At 43.5% G+C, this 22,675-nt stretch overlaps 1 protein-coding gene across 1 annotated transcript in view; it reads right to left on the minus strand.

Moving 5' to 3' along the window:
• LOC116956155 (plasmolipin-like) overlaps nt 1-22,675 on the minus strand; it is a 76,754-nt gene that overhangs the window by 43,241 nt on the left and 10,838 nt on the right. The window contains exon 2 of the mRNA XM_032977635.2: nt 20,492-20,652. Coding sequence (XP_032833526.2) covers nt 20,492-20,623 — 132 coding nt within the window. The 5' untranslated portion in view covers nt 20,624-20,652. The remainder of the gene's footprint in view (nt 1-20,491; nt 20,653-22,675) is intronic.

A 22,675-nucleotide genomic window follows, 5' to 3' on the forward strand; every position in this document is an offset into this window, starting at 1 on the left:
GCTAACATCATCGATACCAACTACCATCATCAGTACCAGCTAACATCATCGATACCAGCTAACATCAGCTAACATCATCAATACCAGCTAACATCATCGATACCCGCTAACATCATCAGTACCAGCTAACATCATCAATACCAGCTAACATCAGCTAACATCATCAATACCAGCTAACATCATCAATACCAGCTAACATCATCGATACCAACTACCATCATCAATACCAGCTAACATCATCAATACCAGCTAGCATCATCAATACCAGCTAACATCATCAATACCAGCTAACATCATCGATACCAACTACCATCATCAGTACCAGCTAACATCATCGATACCAACTACCATCATCAATACCAGCTAACATCATCAATACCAGCTAACATCATCGATACCAACTACCATCATCAGTACCAGCTAACATCATCGATACCAGCTAACATCATCAATACCAGCTAACATCATCGATACCAACTACCATCATCAGTACCAGCTAACATCATCGATACCAGCTAACATCATCAATACCAGCTAACATCATCGATACCAACTACCATCATCAGTACCAGCTAACATCATCGATACCAGCTAACATCATCAATACCAGATAACATCATCGATACCAACTACCATCATCAGTACCAGCTAACATCATCAATACCAGCTAACATCATCTAACATCATCAATACCAGCTAACATCATCAATACCAGCTAACATCAGCTAACATCATCAATACCAGCTAGCATCATCAATACCAGCTAACATCATCAATACCAGCTAACATCAGCTAACATCATCAATACCAGCTAGCATCATCAATACCAGCTAACATCATCAATACCAGCTAACATCAGCTAACATCATCAATACCAGCTAGCATCATCAATACCAGCTAACATCATCAATACCAGCTAACATCAGCTAACATCATCAATACCAGCTAGCATCATCAATACCAGCTAACATCATCAATACCAGCTAACATCAGCTAACATCATCAATACCAGCTAGCATCATCAATACCAGCTAACATCATCAATACCAGCTAACATCAGCTAACATCATCAATACCAGCTAGCATCATCAATACCAGCTAACATCATCAATACCAGCTAACATCAGCTAACATCATCAATACCAGCTAGCATCATCAATACCAGCTAACATCATCGATACCAACTACCATCATCAATACCAGCTAACATCATTGATACCAGCTAACATCATCAATACCAGCTAACATCATCAATACCAGCTAACATCATCGATACCAACTACCATCATCAGTACCAGCTAACATCATCGATACCAGCTAACATCAGCTAACATCATCAATACCAGCTAACATCATCGATACCCGCTAACATCATCAGTACCAGCTAACATCATCAATACCAGCTAACATCAGCTAACATCATCAATACCAGCTAACATCATCAATACCAGCTAACATCATCGATACCAACTACCATCATCAATACCAGCTAACATCATCAATACCAGCTAGCATCATCAATACCAGCTAACATCATCAATACCAGCTAACATCATCGATACCAACTACCATCATCAGTACCAGCTAACATCATCGATACCAACTACCATCATCAATACCAGCTAACATCATCAATACCAGCTAACATCATCGATACCAACTACCATCATCAGTACCAGCTAACATCATCGATACCAGCTAACATCATCAATACCAGCTAACATCATCGATACCAACTACCATCATCAGTACCAGCTAACATCATCGATACCAGCTAACATCATCAATACCAGCTAACATCATCGATACCAACTACCATCATCAGTACCAGCTAACATCATCGATACCAGCTAACATCATCAATACCAGATAACATCATCGATACCAACTACCATCATCAGTACCAGCTAACATCATCAATACCAGCTAACATCATCTAACATCATCAATACCAGCTAACATCATCAATACCAGCTAACATCAGCTAACATCATCAATACCAGCTAGCATCATCAATACCAGCTAACATCATCAATACCAGCTAACATCAGCTAACATCATCAATACCAGCTAGCATCATCAATACCAGCTAACATCATCAATACCAGCTAACATCAGCTAACATCATCAATACCAGCTAGCATCATCAATACCAGCTAACATCATCAATACCAGCTAACATCAGCTAACATCATCAATACCAGCTAGCATCATCAATACCAGCTAACATCATCAATACCAGCTAACATCAGCTAACATCATCAATACCAGCTAGCATCATCAATACCAGCTAACATCATCAATACCAGCTAACATCAGCTAACATCATCAATACCAGCTAGCATCATCAATACCAGCTAACATCATCAATACCAGCTAACATCAGCTAACATCATCAATACCAGCTAGCATCATCAATACCAGCTAACATCATCAATACCAGCTAACATCATCAATACCAGCTAACATCATCAATACCAGCTAACATCATCAATACCAGCTAACATCATCAATACCAGCTAACATCATCAATACCAGCTAACATCATCAATACCAGCTAACATCATCGATACCAACTACCATCATCAGTACCAGCTAACATCATCGATACCAACTACCATCATCAATACCAGCTAACATCATCAATACCAGCTAACATCATCGATACCAACTACCATCATCAGTACCAGCTAACATCATCAATACCAGCTAACATCATCAATACCAGCTAACATCAGCTAACATCATCAATACCAGCTAGCATCATCAATACCAGCTAACATCATCAATACCAGCTAACATCAGCTAACATCATCAATACCAGCTAGCATCATCAATACCAGCTAACATCATCAATACCAGCTAACATCAGCTAACATCATCAATACCAGCTAGCATCATCAATACCAGCTAACATCATCAATACCAGCTAACATCATCAATACCAGCTAACATCATCAATACCAGCTAACATCATCAATACCAGCTAACATCATCGATACCAACTACCATCATCAGTACCAGCTAACATCATCGATACCAGCTAACATCATCAATACCAGCTAACATCATCGATACCAACTACCATCATCAGTACCAGCTAACATCATCGATACCAGCTAACATCATCAATACCAGCTAACATCATCGATACCAACTACCATCATCAGTACCAGTTAACATCATCAATACCAGCTAACATCATCTAACATCATCAATACCAGCTAACATCATCAATACCAGCTAACATCAGCTAACATCATCAATACCAGCTAGCATCATCAATACCAGCTAACATCATCAATACCAGCTAACATCAGCTAACATCATCAATACCAGCTAGCATCATCAATACCAGCTAACATCATCAATACCAGCTAACATCAGCTAACATCATCAATACCAGCTAGCATCATCAATACCAGCTAACATCATCAATACCAACTAACATCAGCTAACATCATCAATACCAGCTAGCATCATCAATACCAGCTAACATCATCAATACCAGCTAACATCAGCTAACATCATCAATACCAGCTAGCATCATCAATACCAGCTAACATCATCAATACCAGCTAACATCAGCTAACATCATCAATACCAGCTAGCATCATCAATACCAGCTAACATCATCAATACCAGCTAACATCAGCTAACATCATCAATACCAGCTAGCATCATCAATACCAGCTAACATCATCAATACCAGCTAACATCATCAATACCAGCTAACATCATCAATACCAGCTAACATCATCAATACCAGCTAACATCATCAATACCAGCTAACATCATCAATACCAGCTAACATCATCAATACCAGCTAACATCATCAATACCAGCTAACATCATCGATACCAACTACCATCATCAATACCAGCTAACATCATCAATACCAGCTAACATCAGCTAACATCATCAATACCAGCTAACATCATCAATACCAGCTAACATCATCGATACCAACTACCATCATCAGTACCAGCTAACATCATCGATACCAGCTAACATCATCAATACCAGCTAACATCATCAATACCAGCTAACATCATCAATACCAGCTAACATCATCAATACCAGCTAACATCATCAATACCAGCTAACATCATCAATACCAGCTAACATCAGCTAACATCATCAATACCAGCTAACATCATCAATACCAGCTAAGATCAGCTAACATCATCAATACCAGCTAACATCATCGATACCCGCTAACATCATCAATACCAGCTAGCATCATCAATACCAGCTAACATCATCGATACCAGCTAACATCATCAATACCAGCTAACATCAGCTAACATCATCAATACCAGCTAACATCATCAATACCAGCTAACATCAGCTAACATCATCGATACCAGCTAACATCATCAATACCAGCTAACATCAGCTAACATCATCAATACCAGCTAACATCATCAATACCAGCTAACATCATCAATACCAGCTAGCATCATCAATACCAGCTAACATCAGCTAACATCATCAATACCAGCTAACATCATCAATACCAGCTAACATCATCGATACCAACTACCATCATCAATACCAGCTAACATCATCGATACCAGCTAACATCATCAATACCAGCTAACATCATCAATACCAGCTAACATCATCGATACCAACTACCATCATCAGTACCAGCTAACATCATCGATACCAGCTAACATCAGCTAACATCATCAATACCAGCTAACATCATCGATACCCGCTAACATCATCAGTACCAGCTAACATCATCAATACCAGCTAACATCAGCTAACATCATCAATACCAGCTAACATCATCAATACCAGCTAACATCATCGATACCAACTACCATCATCAATACCAGCTAACATCATCAATACCAGCTAGCATCATCAATACCAGCTAACATCATCAATACCAGCTAACATCATCGATACCAACTACCATCATCAGTACCAGCTAACATCATCGATACCAACTACCATCATCAATACCAGCTAACATCATCAATACCAGCTAACATCATCGATACCAACTACCATCATCAGTACCAGCTAACATCATCGATACCAGCTAACATCATCAATACCAGCTAACATCATCGATACCAACTACCATCATCAGTACCAGCTAACATCATCGATACCAGCTAACATCATCAATACCAGCTAACATCATCGATACCAACTACCATCATCAGTACCAGCTAACATCATCGATACCAGCTAACATCATCAATACCAGATAACATCATCGATACCAACTACCATCATCAGTACCAGCTAACATCATCAATACCAGCTAACATCATCTAACATCATCAATACCAGCTAACATCATCAATACCAGCTAACATCAGCTAACATCATCAATACCAGCTAGCATCATCAATACCAGCTAACATCATCAATACCAGCTAACATCAGCTAACATCATCAATACCAGCTAGCATCATCAATACCAGCTAACATCATCAATACCAGCTAACATCAGCTAACATCATCAATACCAGCTAGCATCATCAATACCAGCTAACATCATCAATACCAGCTAACATCAGCTAACATCATCAATACCAGCTAGCATCATCAATACCAGCTAACATCATCAATACCAGCTAACATCAGCTAACATCATCAATACCAGCTAGCATCATCAATACCAGCTAACATCATCAATACCAGCTAACATCAGCTAACATCATCAATACCAGCTAGCATCATCAATACCAGCTAACATCATCAATACCAGCTAACATCAGCTAACATCATCAATACCAGCTAGCATCATCAATACCAGCTAACATCATCAATACCAGCTAACATCATCAATACCAGCTAACATCATCAATACCAGCTAACATCATCAATACCAGCTAACATCATCAATACCAGCTAACATCATCAATACCAGCTAACATCATCAATACCAGCTAACATCATCAATACCAGCTAACATCATCGATACCAACTACCATCATCAATACCAGCTAACATCATCAATACCAGCTAACATCAGCTAACATCATCAATACCAGCTAACATCATCAATACCAGCTAACATCATCGATACCAACTACCATCATCAGTACCAGCTAACATCATCGATACCAGCTAACATCATCAATACCAGCTAACATCATCGATACCAACTACCATCATCAGTACCAGCTAACATCATCGATACCAGCTAACATCATCAATACCAGCTAACATCATCGATACCAACTACCATCATCAGTACCAGCTAACATCATCAATACCAGCTAACATCAGCTAACATCATCAATACCAGCTAACATCATCAATACCAGCTAACATCAGCTAACATCATCAATACCAGCTAGCATCATCAATACCAGCTAACATCATCAATACCAGCTAACATCAGCTAACATCATCAATACCAGCTAGCATCATCAATACCAGCTAACATCATCAATACCAGCTAACATCAGCTAACATCATCAATACCAGCTAGCATCATCAATACCAGCTAACATCATCAATACCAGCTAACATCAGCTAACATCATCAATACCAGCTAGCATCATCAATACCAGCTAACATCATCAATACCAGCTAACATCAGCTAACATCATCAATACCAGCTAACATCATCAATACCAGCTAACATCAGCTAACATCATCGATACCAGCTAACATCATCAATACCAGCTAACATCAGCTAACATCATCAATACCAGCTAACATCATCAATACCAGCTAACATCATCAATACCAGCTAGCATCATCAATACCAGCTAACATCAGCTAACATCATCAATACCAGCTAACATCATCAATACCAGCTAACATCATCGATACCAACTACCATCATCAATACCAGCTAACATCATCGATACCAGCTAACATCATCAATACCAGCTAACATCATCAATACCAGCTAACATCATCGATACCAACTACCATCATCAGTACCAGCTAACATCATCGATACCAGCTAACATCAGCTAACATCATCAATACCAGCTAACATCATCGATACCCGCTAACATCATCAGTACCAGCTAACATCATCAATACCAGCTAACATCAGCTAACATCATCAATACCAGCTAACATCATCAATACCAGCTAACATCATCGATACCAACTACCATCATCAATACCAGCTAACATCATCAATACCAGCTAGCATCATCAATACCAGCTAACATCATCAATACCAGCTAACATCATCGATACCAACTACCATCATCAGTACCAGCTAACATCATCGATACCAACTACCATCATCAATACCAGCTAACATCATCAATACCAGCTAACATCATCGATACCAACTACCATCATCAGTACCAGCTAACATCATCGATACCAGCTAACATCATCAATACCAGCTAACATCATCGATACCAACTACCATCATCAGTACCAGCTAACATCATCGATACCAGCTAACATCATCAATACCAGCTAACATCATCGATACCAACTACCATCATCAGTACCAGCTAACATCATCGATACCAGCTAACATCATCAATACCAGATAACATCATCGATACCAACTACCATCATCAGTACCAGCTAACATCATCAATACCAGCTAACATCATCTAACATCATCAATACCAGCTAACATCATCAATACCAGCTAACATCAGCTAACATCATCAATACCAGCTAGCATCATCAATACCAGCTAACATCATCAATACCAGCTAACATCAGCTAACATCATCAATACCAGCTAGCATCATCAATACCAGCTAACATCATCAATACCAGCTAACATCAGCTAACATCATCAATACCAGCTAGCATCATCAATACCAGCTAACATCATCAATACCAGCTAACATCAGCTAACATCATCAATACCAGCTAGCATCATCAATACCAGCTAACATCATCAATACCAGCTAACATCAGCTAACATCATCAATACCAGCTAGCATCATCAATACCAGCTAACATCATCAATACCAGCTAACATCAGCTAACATCATCAATACCAGCTAGCATCATCAATACCAGCTAACATCATCAATACCAGCTAACATCAGCTAACATCATCAATACCAGCTAGCATCATCAATACCAGCTAACATCATCAATACCAGCTAACATCATCAATACCAGCTAACATCATCAATACCAGCTAACATCATCAATACCAGCTAACATCATCAATACCAGCTAACATCATCAATACCAGCTAACATCATCAATACCAGCTAACATCATCGATACCAACTACCATCATCAATACCAGCTAACATCATCAATACCAGCTAACATCAGCTAACATCATCAATACCAGCTAACATCATCAATACCAGCTAACATCATCGATACCAACTACCATCATCAGTACCAGCTAACATCATCGATACCAGCTAACATCATCAATACCAGCTAACATCATCGATACCAACTACCATCATCAGTACCAGCTAACATCATCGATACCAGCTAACATCATCAATACCAGCTAACATCATCGATACCAACTACCATCATCAGTACCAGCTAACATCATCAATACCAGCTAACATCAGCTAACATCATCAATACCAGCTAACATCATCAATACCAGCTAACATCAGCTAACATCATCAATACCAGCTAGCATCATCAATACCAGCTAACATCATCAATACCAGCTAACATCAGCTAACATCATCAATACCAGCTAGCATCATCAATACCAGCTAACATCATCAATACCAGCTAACATCAGCTAACATCATCAATACCAGCTAGCATCATCAATACCAGCTAACATCATCAATACCAGCTAACATCAGCTAACATCATCAATACCAGCTAGCATCATCAATACCAGCTAACATCATCAATACCAGCTAACATCAGCTAACATCATCAATACCAGCTAGCATCATCAATACCAGCTAACATCATCAATACCAGCTAACATCAGCTAACATCATCAATACCAGCTAGCATCATCAATACCAGCTAACATCATCAATACCAGCTAACATCAGCTAACATCATCAATACCAGCTAGCATCATCAATACCAGCTAACATCATCAATACCAGCTAACATCAGCTAACATCATCAATACCAGCTAGCATCATCAATACCAGCTAACATCATCAATACCAGCTAACATCAGCTAACATCATCAATACCAGCTAGCATCATCAATACCAGCTAACATCATCAATACCAGCTAACATCAGCTAACATCATCAATACCAGCTAGCATCATCAATACCAGCTAACATCATCAATACCAGCTAACATCAGCTAACATCATCAATACCAGCTAGCATCATCAATACCAGCTAACATCATCAATACCAGCTAACATCAGCTAACATCATCAATACCAGCTAGCATCATCAATACCAGCTAACATCATCAATACCAGCTAACATCAGCTAACATCATCAATACCAGCTAGCATCATCAATACCAGCTAACATCATCAATACCAGCTAACATCAGCTAACATCATCAATACCAGCTAGCATCATCAATACCAGCTAACATCATCAATACCAGCTAACATCAGCTAACATCATCAATACCAGCTAGCATCATCAATACCAGCTAACATCATCAATACCAGCTAACATCAGCTAACATCATCAATACCAGCTAGCATCATCAATACCAGCTAACATCATCAATACCAGCTAACATCAGCTAACATCATCAATACCAGCTAGCATCATCAATACCAGCTAACATCATCAATACCAGCTAACATCAGCTAACATCATCAATACCAGCTAGCATCATCAATACCAGCTAACATCATCAATACCAGCTAACATCAGCTAACATCATCAATACCAGCTAGCATCATCAATACCAGCTAACATCATCAATACCAGCTAACATCAGCTAACATCATCAATACCAGCTAGCATCATCAATACCAGCTAACATCATCAATACCAGCTAACATCAGCTAACATCATCGATACCAACTAACATCATCAATACCAGCTAACATCAGCTAACATCATCAATACCAGCTAACATCATCGATACCAGCTAACATCATTAATACCAGCTAACATCAGCTAACATCATCAATACCAGCTAACATCATCAATACCAGCTAACATCAGCTAACATCATCGATACCAACTAACATCATCGATACCAGCTAACATCATCAATACCAGCTAACATCAGCTAACATCATCGATACCAACTAACATCATCAATACCAGCTAACATCATCAATACCAGCTAACATCATCAATACCAGCTAACATCATCAATACCAGCTAACATCAGCTAACATCATCAATACCAGCTAACATCAGCTAACATCATCGATACCAACTAACATCATCAATACCAGCTAACATCAGCTAACATCATCAATACCAGCTAACATCATCGATACCAGCTAACATCATTAATACCAGCTAACATCAGCTAACATCATCAATACCAGCTAACATCATCAATACCAGCTAACATCAGCTAACATCATCGATACCAACTAACATCATCGATACCAGCTAACATCATCAATACCAGCTAACATCAGCTAACATCATCGATACCAACTAACATCATCAATACCAGCTAACATCATCAATACCAGCTAACATCATCGATACCAGCTAACATCATCAATACCAGCTAACATCATCAATACCAGCTAACATCATCGATACCAGCTAACATCATCAATACCAGCTAACATCATCAATACCAGCTAACATCATCAACACCAGCTAACATCATCAGTACCAGCTAACATCATCGATACCAGCTAACATCATCAATACCAGCTAACATCATCAATACCAGCTAACATCATCGATACCAGCTAACATCATCAATACCAGCTAACATCATCAATACCAGCTAACATCATCAATACCAGCTAACATCATCAACACCAGCTAACATCATCAGTACCAGCTAACATCATCGATACCAGCTAACATCATCAATACCAGCTAACATCATCAATACCAGCTAACATCATCAACACCAGCTAACATCATCGATACCAGCTAATATCATCAATACCAGCTAACATCATCAATACCAGCTAACATCATCGATACCAGCTAACATCATCAATACCAGCTAACATCATCAATACCAGCTAACATCATCAGTACCAGCTAACATCATCGATACCAGCTAACATCATCAATACCAGCTAACATCATCAATACCAGCTAACATCATCAACACCAGCTAACATCATCGATACCAGCTAACATCATCAATTCCAGCTAACATCGTCAATACCAGCTAACATCATCGATACCAGCTAACATCATCGATACCAACTACCATCATCGATACCAGCTAACATCATCGATACCAGCTAACATCATCAATACCAGCTAACATCATCAATACCAGCTAACATCATCAACACCAGCTAACATCATCAGTACCAGCTAACATCATCGATACCAGCTAACATCATCAATACCAGCTAACATCATCAATACCAGCTAACATCATCAACACCAGCTAACATCATCGATACCAGCTAACATCATCAATACCAGCTAACATCATCAATACCAGCTAACATCATCGATACCAGCTAACATCATCGATACCAACTACCATCATCGATACCAGCTAACATCATCGATACCAGCTAACATCATCGATACCAGCTAACATCATCGATACCAACTACCATCATCAATACCAGCTAACATCATCGATACCAACTACCATCATCGATACCAACTACCATCATCGATACCAGCTAACATCATCACACGCCTCGCTAAAGATAAGCAGTTCCAGCCATCACATTGGGGGTGAGTTAATGAAATGTTTGGCCAAATATAACGGGCTAATTTTTAAGTTGATGATTGTGTATGGCCCGCGAATGATGTTATCAATATACTCTTTGTTTTATTTCGGTAAAGTCACCTCTTAAGTGTGCTTCCGCTTAGTTGTCCTCACCTGAAGAAGGACGCTTGTGTTGCGCCCGAAACGTCGTGATTTAATTTAATTTTAATTTTTTTTGCCTACGTGACTTTACCGAAAAAAACAAAGAGTATGAATCCTTGCAGTCACGAAAACTTCAAATGTAGATGTTATGAATATCCAAATGGCCCTTGGCAGAGAGAAAGGCTCCCCGCCCCTGTTATAGACAAAGTTCCCCGCTGCTTAGCATTTGACAGAGGGTTTGGGGCAGGTGCCTGTTAAGCTAAAGCTGAACTATTTTTATTTATTTTACCACCTAAGGCCCAGTGAGCCTATATAACTCGTTTCCAGAAGGGACCTCGCTATCACAGATGATAGCTCAACCAAGTGGCTTATCATCATCACGTGACAATGCCGTAGCTATGGAGTCAACATTGGGGGGTGGGGAATATTCCAGGGTGTCTGGGGGTCCCAACTCAGAAAAATATCTAACTTTGAAAACTAATTTCTTGCCTAAAATATTTTAAAATTCACTAACACATAGGATGGACTTTGTACGTAGTTTTTTTTTTTACAATGTCTAAGAGTGTATATTGTATTACATTGCTCTGTTTTTTATATATTTTTTTACCATTTATTGCTTCATTGTATGTAATGGCAGAGATTGGGGATTCATAAAGTAACAACCATAACCACAATCGTATAAACAGAAATCTATGCATTGATTTATATGAAGACAAAGTCCTAATCATGTGGCCAGGGATTAACAAATTGTTGTTTTTATTTACATAGCATACCAATTATTTTATAGCAATATATTGCGGGCGGGGGGGGGAAATTTTGAGCATATTCATATTATCATGACGGCCTCGTCACGTGCGAATGTACAGCAGTAGCCAAATATTCTAAACGTGTGACGTCGATAATAAATGTGGAAGGTAACCCCCCCCCCCCCGATGATCCAGAGAAAAATCCACGCAGTGAGGTTTGCACATTTTTTTTTTGCATGGGAGAGAGGATTGGATATAGGATCAATTTGCTCTCCCATGCAATTCCCTCAATATTTGGGGCACCAATGCGGATTATTCAATGCGCTTCAACGGCAACGTGAACGATAACTCGATCCGGAACACAGTTAATTTAACAAGTTTTTAAATGTATTATGGGGGCCGTCCATAAATGACGTCACGCACCAAGCGGGGGATGGGGGGGGGTCAGATATTTGTGACGATGTGTGACGAGAGGGGGGTGGGGTTTGAGAAATGTGACGTCACGTAAAAATGCGCAACTTTAAAAAAATATAGACAACGCGTCCTACTTAAACTTTGATTTAAAGCTTTCGTGACTGCAGTGATTCATATTCTTGGTTCTTTCGGTAAAGTCACGTTGAAGGGAACACAATAAAATAATAAAATATATAAAACAATAAAATTCTCACGACGTTTCGACTGTAACACAAGCAGTCATCATCAGGTGGTGAAAAAACCAACGGCAAGAAGAATTTGAACGAAGTGGCGGTTTTGTATTTATTCATTTATTTTCAAACGTTGCTTTTATTTATTTATAAACGGCGTTTGTGCTTATTTTTTTTTAAAACGTCAGCGCCACGGATAGCGATTTGACTGTTTGTTTAGAAGGACGAGTCCATCTATGTTTGGAAAATAGGAGGGGGGAGACGAAAATGTAATGTATGCTGTCTGAAAAGCCACCTTAAGAGTGGCACAAACACCGTTCATAAATAAATAAGTATATAAAAAAACAACGTTTGAAAATAAATTAATAAATACACACCGCCACTTCTTTCAAATGCCTCTTGCCGTTGGTTTTTTCACTACCTGATGATGACTGCTTGTGTTACAGTCGAAACGTCGTGAGAATTTTATTGTTTTATATATATTTTATTATTTTATTGTGTTCCCTTCAACGTGACTTTACCGAACGAACCAAGAATACGTTCTACTTAATTAAATATACTTTTTAATAAATGTTTTCTCCTACAACATCATTTAAATACGCACGACAATGGCAATAGTTTAAAGCGATTTGAAGCATGTTTTATAATTTTTTTTGGGGGGGGGGGGGGCAGAGCTCTGTGACGTCATATTTGATGGGGGGGGGTCTGACTTTTTGTGACGCCGTGTGACGATGGGGGGGGGAGGGGGGGATCAAAAATCGTCCAAAATCGCGTGACGTCATTTATGGACGGCCCCATACCTATTAGGAGGTTTGTGTGGGTCAGCAGTACTCCGCCTTCGTTTTCCCACTGCAAATGTTCGCACACACCGCACCACGCGCTCATTTTAAGGCTGCCTTGACCTAGGGGAGGAGGTGCCCCAGGACCCAGAGCGATTTTGGCTGTGAGCGAGGAATGGAACTCGGGCAAAAATGCGCTAACCGCTGCACCGCCACTCCCCACACACATTCAAACAAAAGATCCCCCTCCCCCCGTTTAGCCCGTGACAGGCTGTAGGAGCACGTGCTGTTAGCGAGTAGCAGCTATGAAGGCCGGCACTAGCTCACGAGGGGGAGGGGTGGGTGGACAGCACCACGCCTTCGCGTCCTCAATGGGTGATGTCTACACGTATCGCTACATACTCGTTTTAAGGCTGAGTTGAACTAGGGGATGCCCAGGACAGGTTCAGGATAAATCGTCACTGGTGGCGTTGGCCGTGAGCAGAAATCGAACTGGGGTCTCGCTGCAGCATCCGTAGCGCAGCGTGCTAACCGCTGCGCCACCGCTCCTCACACGGTACACCTACACGCGTACACACACATAAAGACAAAGACCCCCCCCCGTATAGCCTGTAACAGATTGTTAGGGCAAATGCTGTTAGCGAGTAGCACCAATAAATCCCGGAGAGATAGACACACACAACAAAGATGCTGGTAAGCAGTTGAGGCCGAGTGGACCTAGAGGAGGCCCAGGGCCGGTACAGACAATCGTTAACGGTGTTGGTGGCCGTGGCGGGACTCGAACTCGGGACTCTCTGCCAGCCTCCGCGTTGTGTGCACACGTGTGTGTGTGTGTGTGCACGTGTGTGTGTGTGTGTGCACACGTGTGTGTGTGTGTGTGTGCACGTGTGTGTGTGTGTGCACACGTGTGTGTGTGTGTGTTGTCTGTGGTTCAGGAGATTAACTTCATCCGCCTTTAAATCCCCAAGGTTGAAAGTCCAACCTGAGCATACACACACACACCACACACACACCCACCATACACACACACACCATACACACATAGCATACACACACCCACCATACACACACACACACCATACACACATAGCATACACACACCCACCATACACACACCATACACACACCATACACACCCACCATACACACACCCACCATACACACACCATACACACACCATACACACCCACCATACACACCCACCAGACTCACACACCATACACACCATACACACACACACCATACACACACCATACACACCCACCATACACACATAGCATACACACACACCATACACACATACCATACACACACACACGCACCACACACACACCATACACAAACACCATACACACACTATACACACATAGCATACGCTCCCACCATACACACACCATACACACACCCCATACACACCATACACACACCCCATATACACACACCATACACACACACACCATACACACACACCCACCATACACACACCCAACACACACACACACCATCCACACCTACCATACACAAACACCCTACACCCCACCATACACACATAGCATACGCTCACACCATACAACACACACACAATGCATCCATGATGTTGTGTGGATGCGCCGATGCCGGAACAGCGTGTTGGTAATTACAAGCCCATGGGCTGCACAAAAATCTAGCAGCCTCCTACCGTTGTTATTGAGCTGATCTGGCCCATGCCTTCCTATCACTCCAGACCAAGTGCCAGCATCATGACCAACTCGGGCATTGAAGTCACCCAACAAGATGACTCTATCCCGAGGGGCCACTTTAGCCAGCACCTGTGACAGGAGGTCATAGAAGGCATCTGACTCATCGGCTTTAAAACTGCATCCCTCCACGGATGTTCGTCTTCGGTGGGGGCATAAGTAACCACGACCACAACTCCTCGCCTCTGGTTGATGGGAAGGCGAGCCCAAAGTAGCCTAGGGCTTACAGCTTCCCACACCTCATTGCCACGCTCCCACGCCCCCTTCATTCTTTTGTTCAAAAGAAGAGCCACACCCTGTTGTTTAGCAGTTTGCTGCCCCGAGTAGAGGACTGTCCACCCCTCATGGTGGCAGGAGCCAGAACCGGTCCACCGGACCTCCTGAATGCCACAGAGATCCAGGTGGTACCGGTCCAGCTCCCGACAGAGAAGTGGCAGCCTCTTCTCCGCAGTGAGCGTTCGAACATTCCACGTGGCCACACGAAGTGGCTTTTCGTTGTTTCTGGAGGAGCCCCGAGGGTAGAGATTCAATCTCCTAGCTCTGCCAATTGGGGTTTGGCCAGGAGACGTCATAGACGCCTGTCCCCCTGGGCCTCCGGCACAAGCTTATTTGTTAAATTTTTAATTCGTGGTTTCGTGGTAAATTTTTGAAGGTGGAGGGGTTACCAGCCCCTTGCACCCATCCAGAGCCCCCGTTTAGCCCCTGTGGTGGTCACAGACGCTATGTGTGGAGAGGCCAATCGGAATTGGCCCTCCCCCCACAGCACTGTCCACGACAGAGTTGCCCGTCCGGCACTGCGAGAAGGTAGGCGGTTGTTTTACCAGACACACACCATACACACACACTATACACACACACACCATACACACACTAAACATACACACACCATACACACACCCATCATCAGCCACTTCATTGATAGCTCAACCAAGTGGTTTATCATCATTAGCATCACGTGGACATTTATGGCAGCACCTAAATACCCTAAACACGTGGTGATCTTCATTCCAAATGTGTAGGTAAGACCCGGACAGGACGCGGAGAAAAATCCACGCAACCACGGAGAGAGAGAGAGAGAGACGCAGACTCCAAATATACAGCAGGCATCGTCATGGTCGAGATCAAACCCACGACCTCCCGTATAGCAGGCGTGCTAGTATACATCTCCTAGCCACCGTGGCACCCCATCTGCTGTTAGGGGCCGTCCATAAATGACGTCACGCGATTTTGGACGATTTTTGACCCCCCCCCCCCCTCGTCCCACGGCGTCACGAAAAGTCAGCCCCCCCCCCTCAAATATGACGTCACAAAGCTCTGCCCCACGTCAAAAAAGTATGAAACATGCTTCAAATCGCTTTAAACTATTGTCATTGTAGTGCGTATTTAATGTGGCGCTGCACTCTGATGTTGTAGGAGAAAACATTTATTAAAAAGTCTATTTAATTAAGTAGAACGTGTTTGTCTACATTTATTTTGATGTGACGTCACATTTCTCAAACACCCCCCCCCCTCGTCACACATCGTCACAAATGTCTGACCCCGCCCCCCACCCCCAGGTGCGTGACGTCATTTATGGACGGCCCCTTATTAGCAGCACCTATGAAGGCCGGCACAGTGGCACACGAGGGGGTTGGTGGCCAGCACCACGCCTGGCCGCCAACTGAAAGTATTCACGAACTCGCAAGACTGGGGGAGGTGTGGGAACGAAACGGCGGTACAGGATCTGCCTGATGACGTGAGCAAAGTGGAGGCGTTTCATGGCTGTGCGTGGTGTGTGTGCTGTGTGCTGTGTGTGTTTGTGCTGTGTGTGTGTGTGCTATTTGTGTGCGCTGTGTTTGTGCTGTGTGTGTTTGTGCTGTGTGTGTTTGTGCTGTGTGTGATGTGTGTGTGTGCTTGTGCTGTGTGTGTGCTATTTGTGTGCGCTGCGTGTGTGTGCTGTGTGTGTTCTCTATGTGTGTGTGCTGTGTGTGTGTGTAATATCTCGCTACGGTGGCTAGGAGATGTTAACCATCTCGCCTGGTATACAGGAGGCCGTGGGTTCGACCCCGACCCTGAAATCGGTGTCTGTGTAAGTCTATGCGTCTCTGTGTCAGTCTAAGTGCACCGTATGTAGCCAACAGGGCTAATCCCAGGTTCGGGGTTGGAAGGACAACAAACTAATCACGAAAAACAGTTCTACAGAAGTGAGTCTGTCAATCCATACTCTTTGGTTCTGTTCGGTAAAGTCACGTAGGTCAAAAATAAAACAACAAAAATCACGACGTTTCGGCCACAACACAAGCGGCCTTCATCAGGTGAAGGGACCAGACTGTCTCGAGGACAGCGCTGGAGTGAACACAGCCAAGCTCAGACCGCGACCTTTAAGCTGTGTGAAAGGAAACAGAGCCCCTTGACAAAGGAATTAGCATAAAAATTAGCATTTAATTGGCGGACTTAGCATGATGAATGGTGTAGAGGTGGTGTACATGTGGGTGAACATGCTGGTTGGCCCGGGGGGGAGGGGGAGTTTACATATTGGTGGTGTGAAAAGGGAATTTAAGCAGCTGCGAAAGTTTGGGGTACCACTACTTGAAAAAAATATACTGTACCATTGAAAATTAGTTTAATGTTTCGTTTGATTCAGAACATCTTTCCAATGGTTGCTTAATTTGAAACCATCCTCTCGGTTGAAATTGTGTCTGTGTTTGTAAATCTGAATTGCCTCGTGAACAAATCTCTGATAAAAACCCGTGGGTTTGCAAAGAACCTTGGTATCGGAGAAAATTATATCGTGATCACCCACAGTGTTGTAACAGTGATCAGCTACGGCAGAAGAATTCGTTCTGCCGTGTTTCAAATCTGACATGTCGTTTCGTCTCCCCAATATAGCAGTCACCACAGGTGCAGATCAATTTGTAAACTCCGGGGTACTGTAAGTCAGGAATGACATCCTTCACGGAAGGGATCAGGTCACGTATTTTGTGTACTGTATTGAACCGGACCAGGATCTTGTGTTTGTATAGAATTTTGGAGATCTTTTTAGTAACGCCTGCTATATATGGTAGTGTGATGGTTTTGATCGGAGTATCAAGTGGTTGTTTCTGTATGGAGGGAGAAACAGCTTGGCGGATGGTACGGTCAGAGTATCCATTCCTTTTTAGGGCCAGATGTACATGTTTTAATTCACTGGTCAGGTGGTGTTGGTCCGAAATGCAATGAACCCTGTGGTATAACGTTTTGATGAGAGAATTCTTTTGCGTCGGGTGGTGGTGGGAATCAGGTTTCAAGTAGGAATCTGTGTGGGTGGATTTCCCCCCCCCCCTTCACATGATGAAGGCCACTTATGTTGTGGCCGAAACGTCGTGATTTGTGTTGTTTTATTTTTTACCTACGTGACTTTACCGAACAGTACCAAAGAGTATGGATCCTTGCAGTCACGAAAGCTTTAAATCTAGAATTTGTCAATCTAGATTATGATGATGAGGATGACGATTTAAAAGTGAGTCGCTCCCAGTGGCTTCCTAATATGGGAAGGAAGTGCGTTCCAGACGGCCGTCTTTGTTCGATGGTTAACTAAAAGAGGCTACCGTGAGGATGACCTAAGGTCACGTGGTGATGGTTTATGTCTATTGACTAGATCAACAAAGATATCATCGTTCGATTGTGGCAAGCGCTTTGTGTGTAAAGAGTGCGACCAATCATCAGATCATCATGCTCATGATTGCTGGTGATTGTTGTTCACTCTGAAGGAGTTGGAGGCACCACTGCTGAACCTGGACTCTGCCACTTAGAGGTGGGGCCTTACCATCAGCCCCACTAAAATTAAGCACCTCCTTGGGTATTCCATGCCATTGTCTTTTCATCAGCTGCGTAACGCTGTTTTTTGGAAACTACCTGGCCTGTCACTCCATACGAAACTTCGGGTCTTCTCGGCCACAGTTACACCCTCCCTTCTCTATGTTTGTGAAACGTGGAGCCATCTAAAGGGACATCTGAGCTAGTTTGCAACATTCAGGCTGGCCTGAATGTTGCAAACATTCAGGCCAGCCTGGTTAAACCTAGTCCTGGGTTTAACCAGACTGGATTGTATGAGGAACTTACAGATCCTTCAGCGATCTGGACAAAGTCCCATCGGTGAGCTCCTCCGGCAGGCAAGGCTGCGTTGGCTGGGTCATGTAGCCCGCATGCCCGGCCACCGCATGCCAAAGCAACTTCTGTTTGGCCGGTTATAGGGTGCTAAATGGGCCCGACACGGGCTAGAGAAGCGATGGAGCTAATGCAGTACAGGAGGATGTGAAGCTGAGAGGACTTGCTGATGAACGGTAACAGCGGTGTCAAGATCGGCCGCAATGGAGGAGGCTCGTGTAGAACGCTTCTGGGCAGTTGGAGGCAGCCACCCTACAGCAACAATGGAGGGCAGAGGAGCAACGCTCACAACGAGCGGAGCGCCGGGCGGCTAAAATGTGGCAAGTTGGCACAGTAGGGGGCACAGCTGGTGGACACATCGGTCAATCATCTCAGTCAGTCGACCCGTGGCACCTGGATCTGCCCCGTAACCTACTCAAAGTGCACCTAGCCTGGCACAAGCGCCGTGGTGAGGTCACCATGATTTAGTGGTGCATGTCGGGTATTGGTATTGGTGAGTGTACGTAGTGGGGGTTGGTGGTGGTGGTGGTGGTGTGTATACAGGGGGTGGGTGGTTGAGTGGTGAGTGTAAGAGACATTACCAGCTCCACAATGGCCAGGATCCCGTCGGCCGAGCGTAAGTAGTTGAAGTTACAGGTGCAGGTAACCGATGCACCGCGCTGAGTCGTGGTGGCAGTGGTGGCAGTGGTTGCGTGCGTGTTCACGCTGGCCATGGTGGTGGTGTCACCCGCTTTGCCTGCAACTGACAAATAGACACTAAGACAAAGATTCACCTCCCACCGTATCGCTTTTAACAGACTGTTCTGGAACAATCTAGATTTGAAGTTTTCGTGACTGCAGGAATCCATACTCTTTGGTTCTTTCGGCAAAGTCACGTAGGTAGTAAATCAAATGAATTAAATCACGACGTTTCGGGCGCAACACAAGCGTCCGTCATCAGGTGGGACGACCACAGCAAGACACAATTTGCTGAAGTGGGCAAAAGGGCTGCTGTAACAAGAGGCTTTATACTGTAGGTCAGAAAGGGGGGAGGAGCCTCTTGTCGGTAAGAGAGGGGGGAGGAGCCTCTTGTCGGTAAGAGAGGGGGGAGGAGCCTCTTGTCGGTAAGAGAGGGGGGGAGGAGCCTCTTGTCGGTAAGAGAGGGGGGGAGGAGCCGCTTGTCGGTAAGAGAGGGGGGAGGAGCCTCTTGTCGGTAAGAGAGGGGGGAGGAGCCTCTTGTCGGTAAGAGAGGGGGGAGGAGCCTCTTGTCGGTAAGAGAGGGGGGGAGGAGCCTCTTGTCGGTAAGAGAGGGGGGGAGGAGCCGCTTGTCGGTAAGAGAGGGGGGAGGAGCCTCTTGTCGGTGAGAGAGGGGGGGAGGAGCCTCTTGTCGGTAAGAGAGGGGGGGAGGAGCCGCTTGTCGGTAAGAGAGGGGGGAGGAGCCTCTTGTAGGTAAGAGAGGGGGGAGGAGCCAGGGGGGAGAGATAGAGAGGGGGGTGTGGGGTAGGGGGAGGAGAGTGCTGCGAAAACGTTGAGAGGACGAGCAGACAAAATTCCGGGGGGGGGAGGGGAAGTGGGCGGGGCTGGCAGTAGGGAGCTGAAACAAAATGCGGGGGGGGGGGGGGGGGGGGAAGTGGGCGGGGCTGGGAGTAGGGAGCTGAAACAAAATGCGGGGGGGGGGGGGGGAAGTGGGCGTGGCTGGGAGTAGGGAGCTGAAACAAAATGCGGGGGGGGGGGGGAAGTGGGCGGGGCTGGGAGTAGGGAGCTGAAACAAAATGCGGGGGGGGGGGGGGAAGTGGGCGTGTTCGATTTGGTGCTTTCGTGACTGCAGGAATTATTCTTTGTTTTTTTCGGTAAAGTCACGTAGAAATAATAAATAAAATAAAATTATATAATAGCATACGACGTTTCGATTGCAACACAAGCAATCGTCATCAGGTACAGAAGAGCTAAATTTAAGAGAGAGAGAGGAAACACATAACCGCAGATATATATATACAAACCTTAAGTAGAGGGAATTAACACAGACACACCAGGGGACACAGAGAGAGACGGAGCATCACACTAAATCAAAACAGGGTTTAGCAAAATTTGGAAACTATATAAGGCAACACAGACGGTCGGTTAAAACACAATTAACGCATGTGCTGGTAGATTACGCTATTTCAAAGATTGCTAAATTGTAAGTGAAGTGTGAAATTTAAGAGAGCGATAGAGCACAGACCGTAAAGAGACATATGGGGAGAGACACGCACACAGTGAAGAAGTGAAGCCGCATCTCTGTGACGATGCCTTAAGTAGACAGAGAAGGTGGGATTGGGGCTCAGAGACAATGATATGTGCTCTCTTCATGCTAATAATTTTCTGTCCCATTGTCTCTGAGTCCCAGTCCCACCTTCTCTGTCTATTTAAGGCGTCGTCACAGAGATGCGGCTTCACTTCTTCACTGTGTGCGTGTCTCTCCCCATATGTCTCTTTACGGTCTGTGCTCTATCGCTCTCTTAAATTTCACACTTAACTTACAATTTAGCAATCTTTGAAATAGCGTAATCTACCAGCACATGCGTTAATTGTGTTTTAACCGACCGTCTGTGTTGCTTTATAGAGTTTCCAAATTTTGCTAAACCCTGTTTGATTTAGTGTGATGCTCCGTCTCTCTCTCTGTGTCCCCTGGTGTGTCTGTGTCAATTCCCTCTACTTAAGGTCTGTATATATATCTGCGGTTATGTGTTTCCTCTCTCCCTCTTAAATTTAGCTCTTCTGTACCTGATGATGATTGCTTGTGTTGC

The sequence above is a fragment of the Petromyzon marinus genome, chromosome 63 (genome assembly GCF_048934315.1).
Source record: "Petromyzon marinus isolate PM22_M1 ecotype Great Lakes invasive population chromosome 63, UKy_Petmar_22M1.pri1.0, whole genome shotgun sequence".
NCBI lineage: Eukaryota > Metazoa > Chordata > Hyperoartia > Petromyzontiformes > Petromyzontidae > Petromyzon > Petromyzon marinus.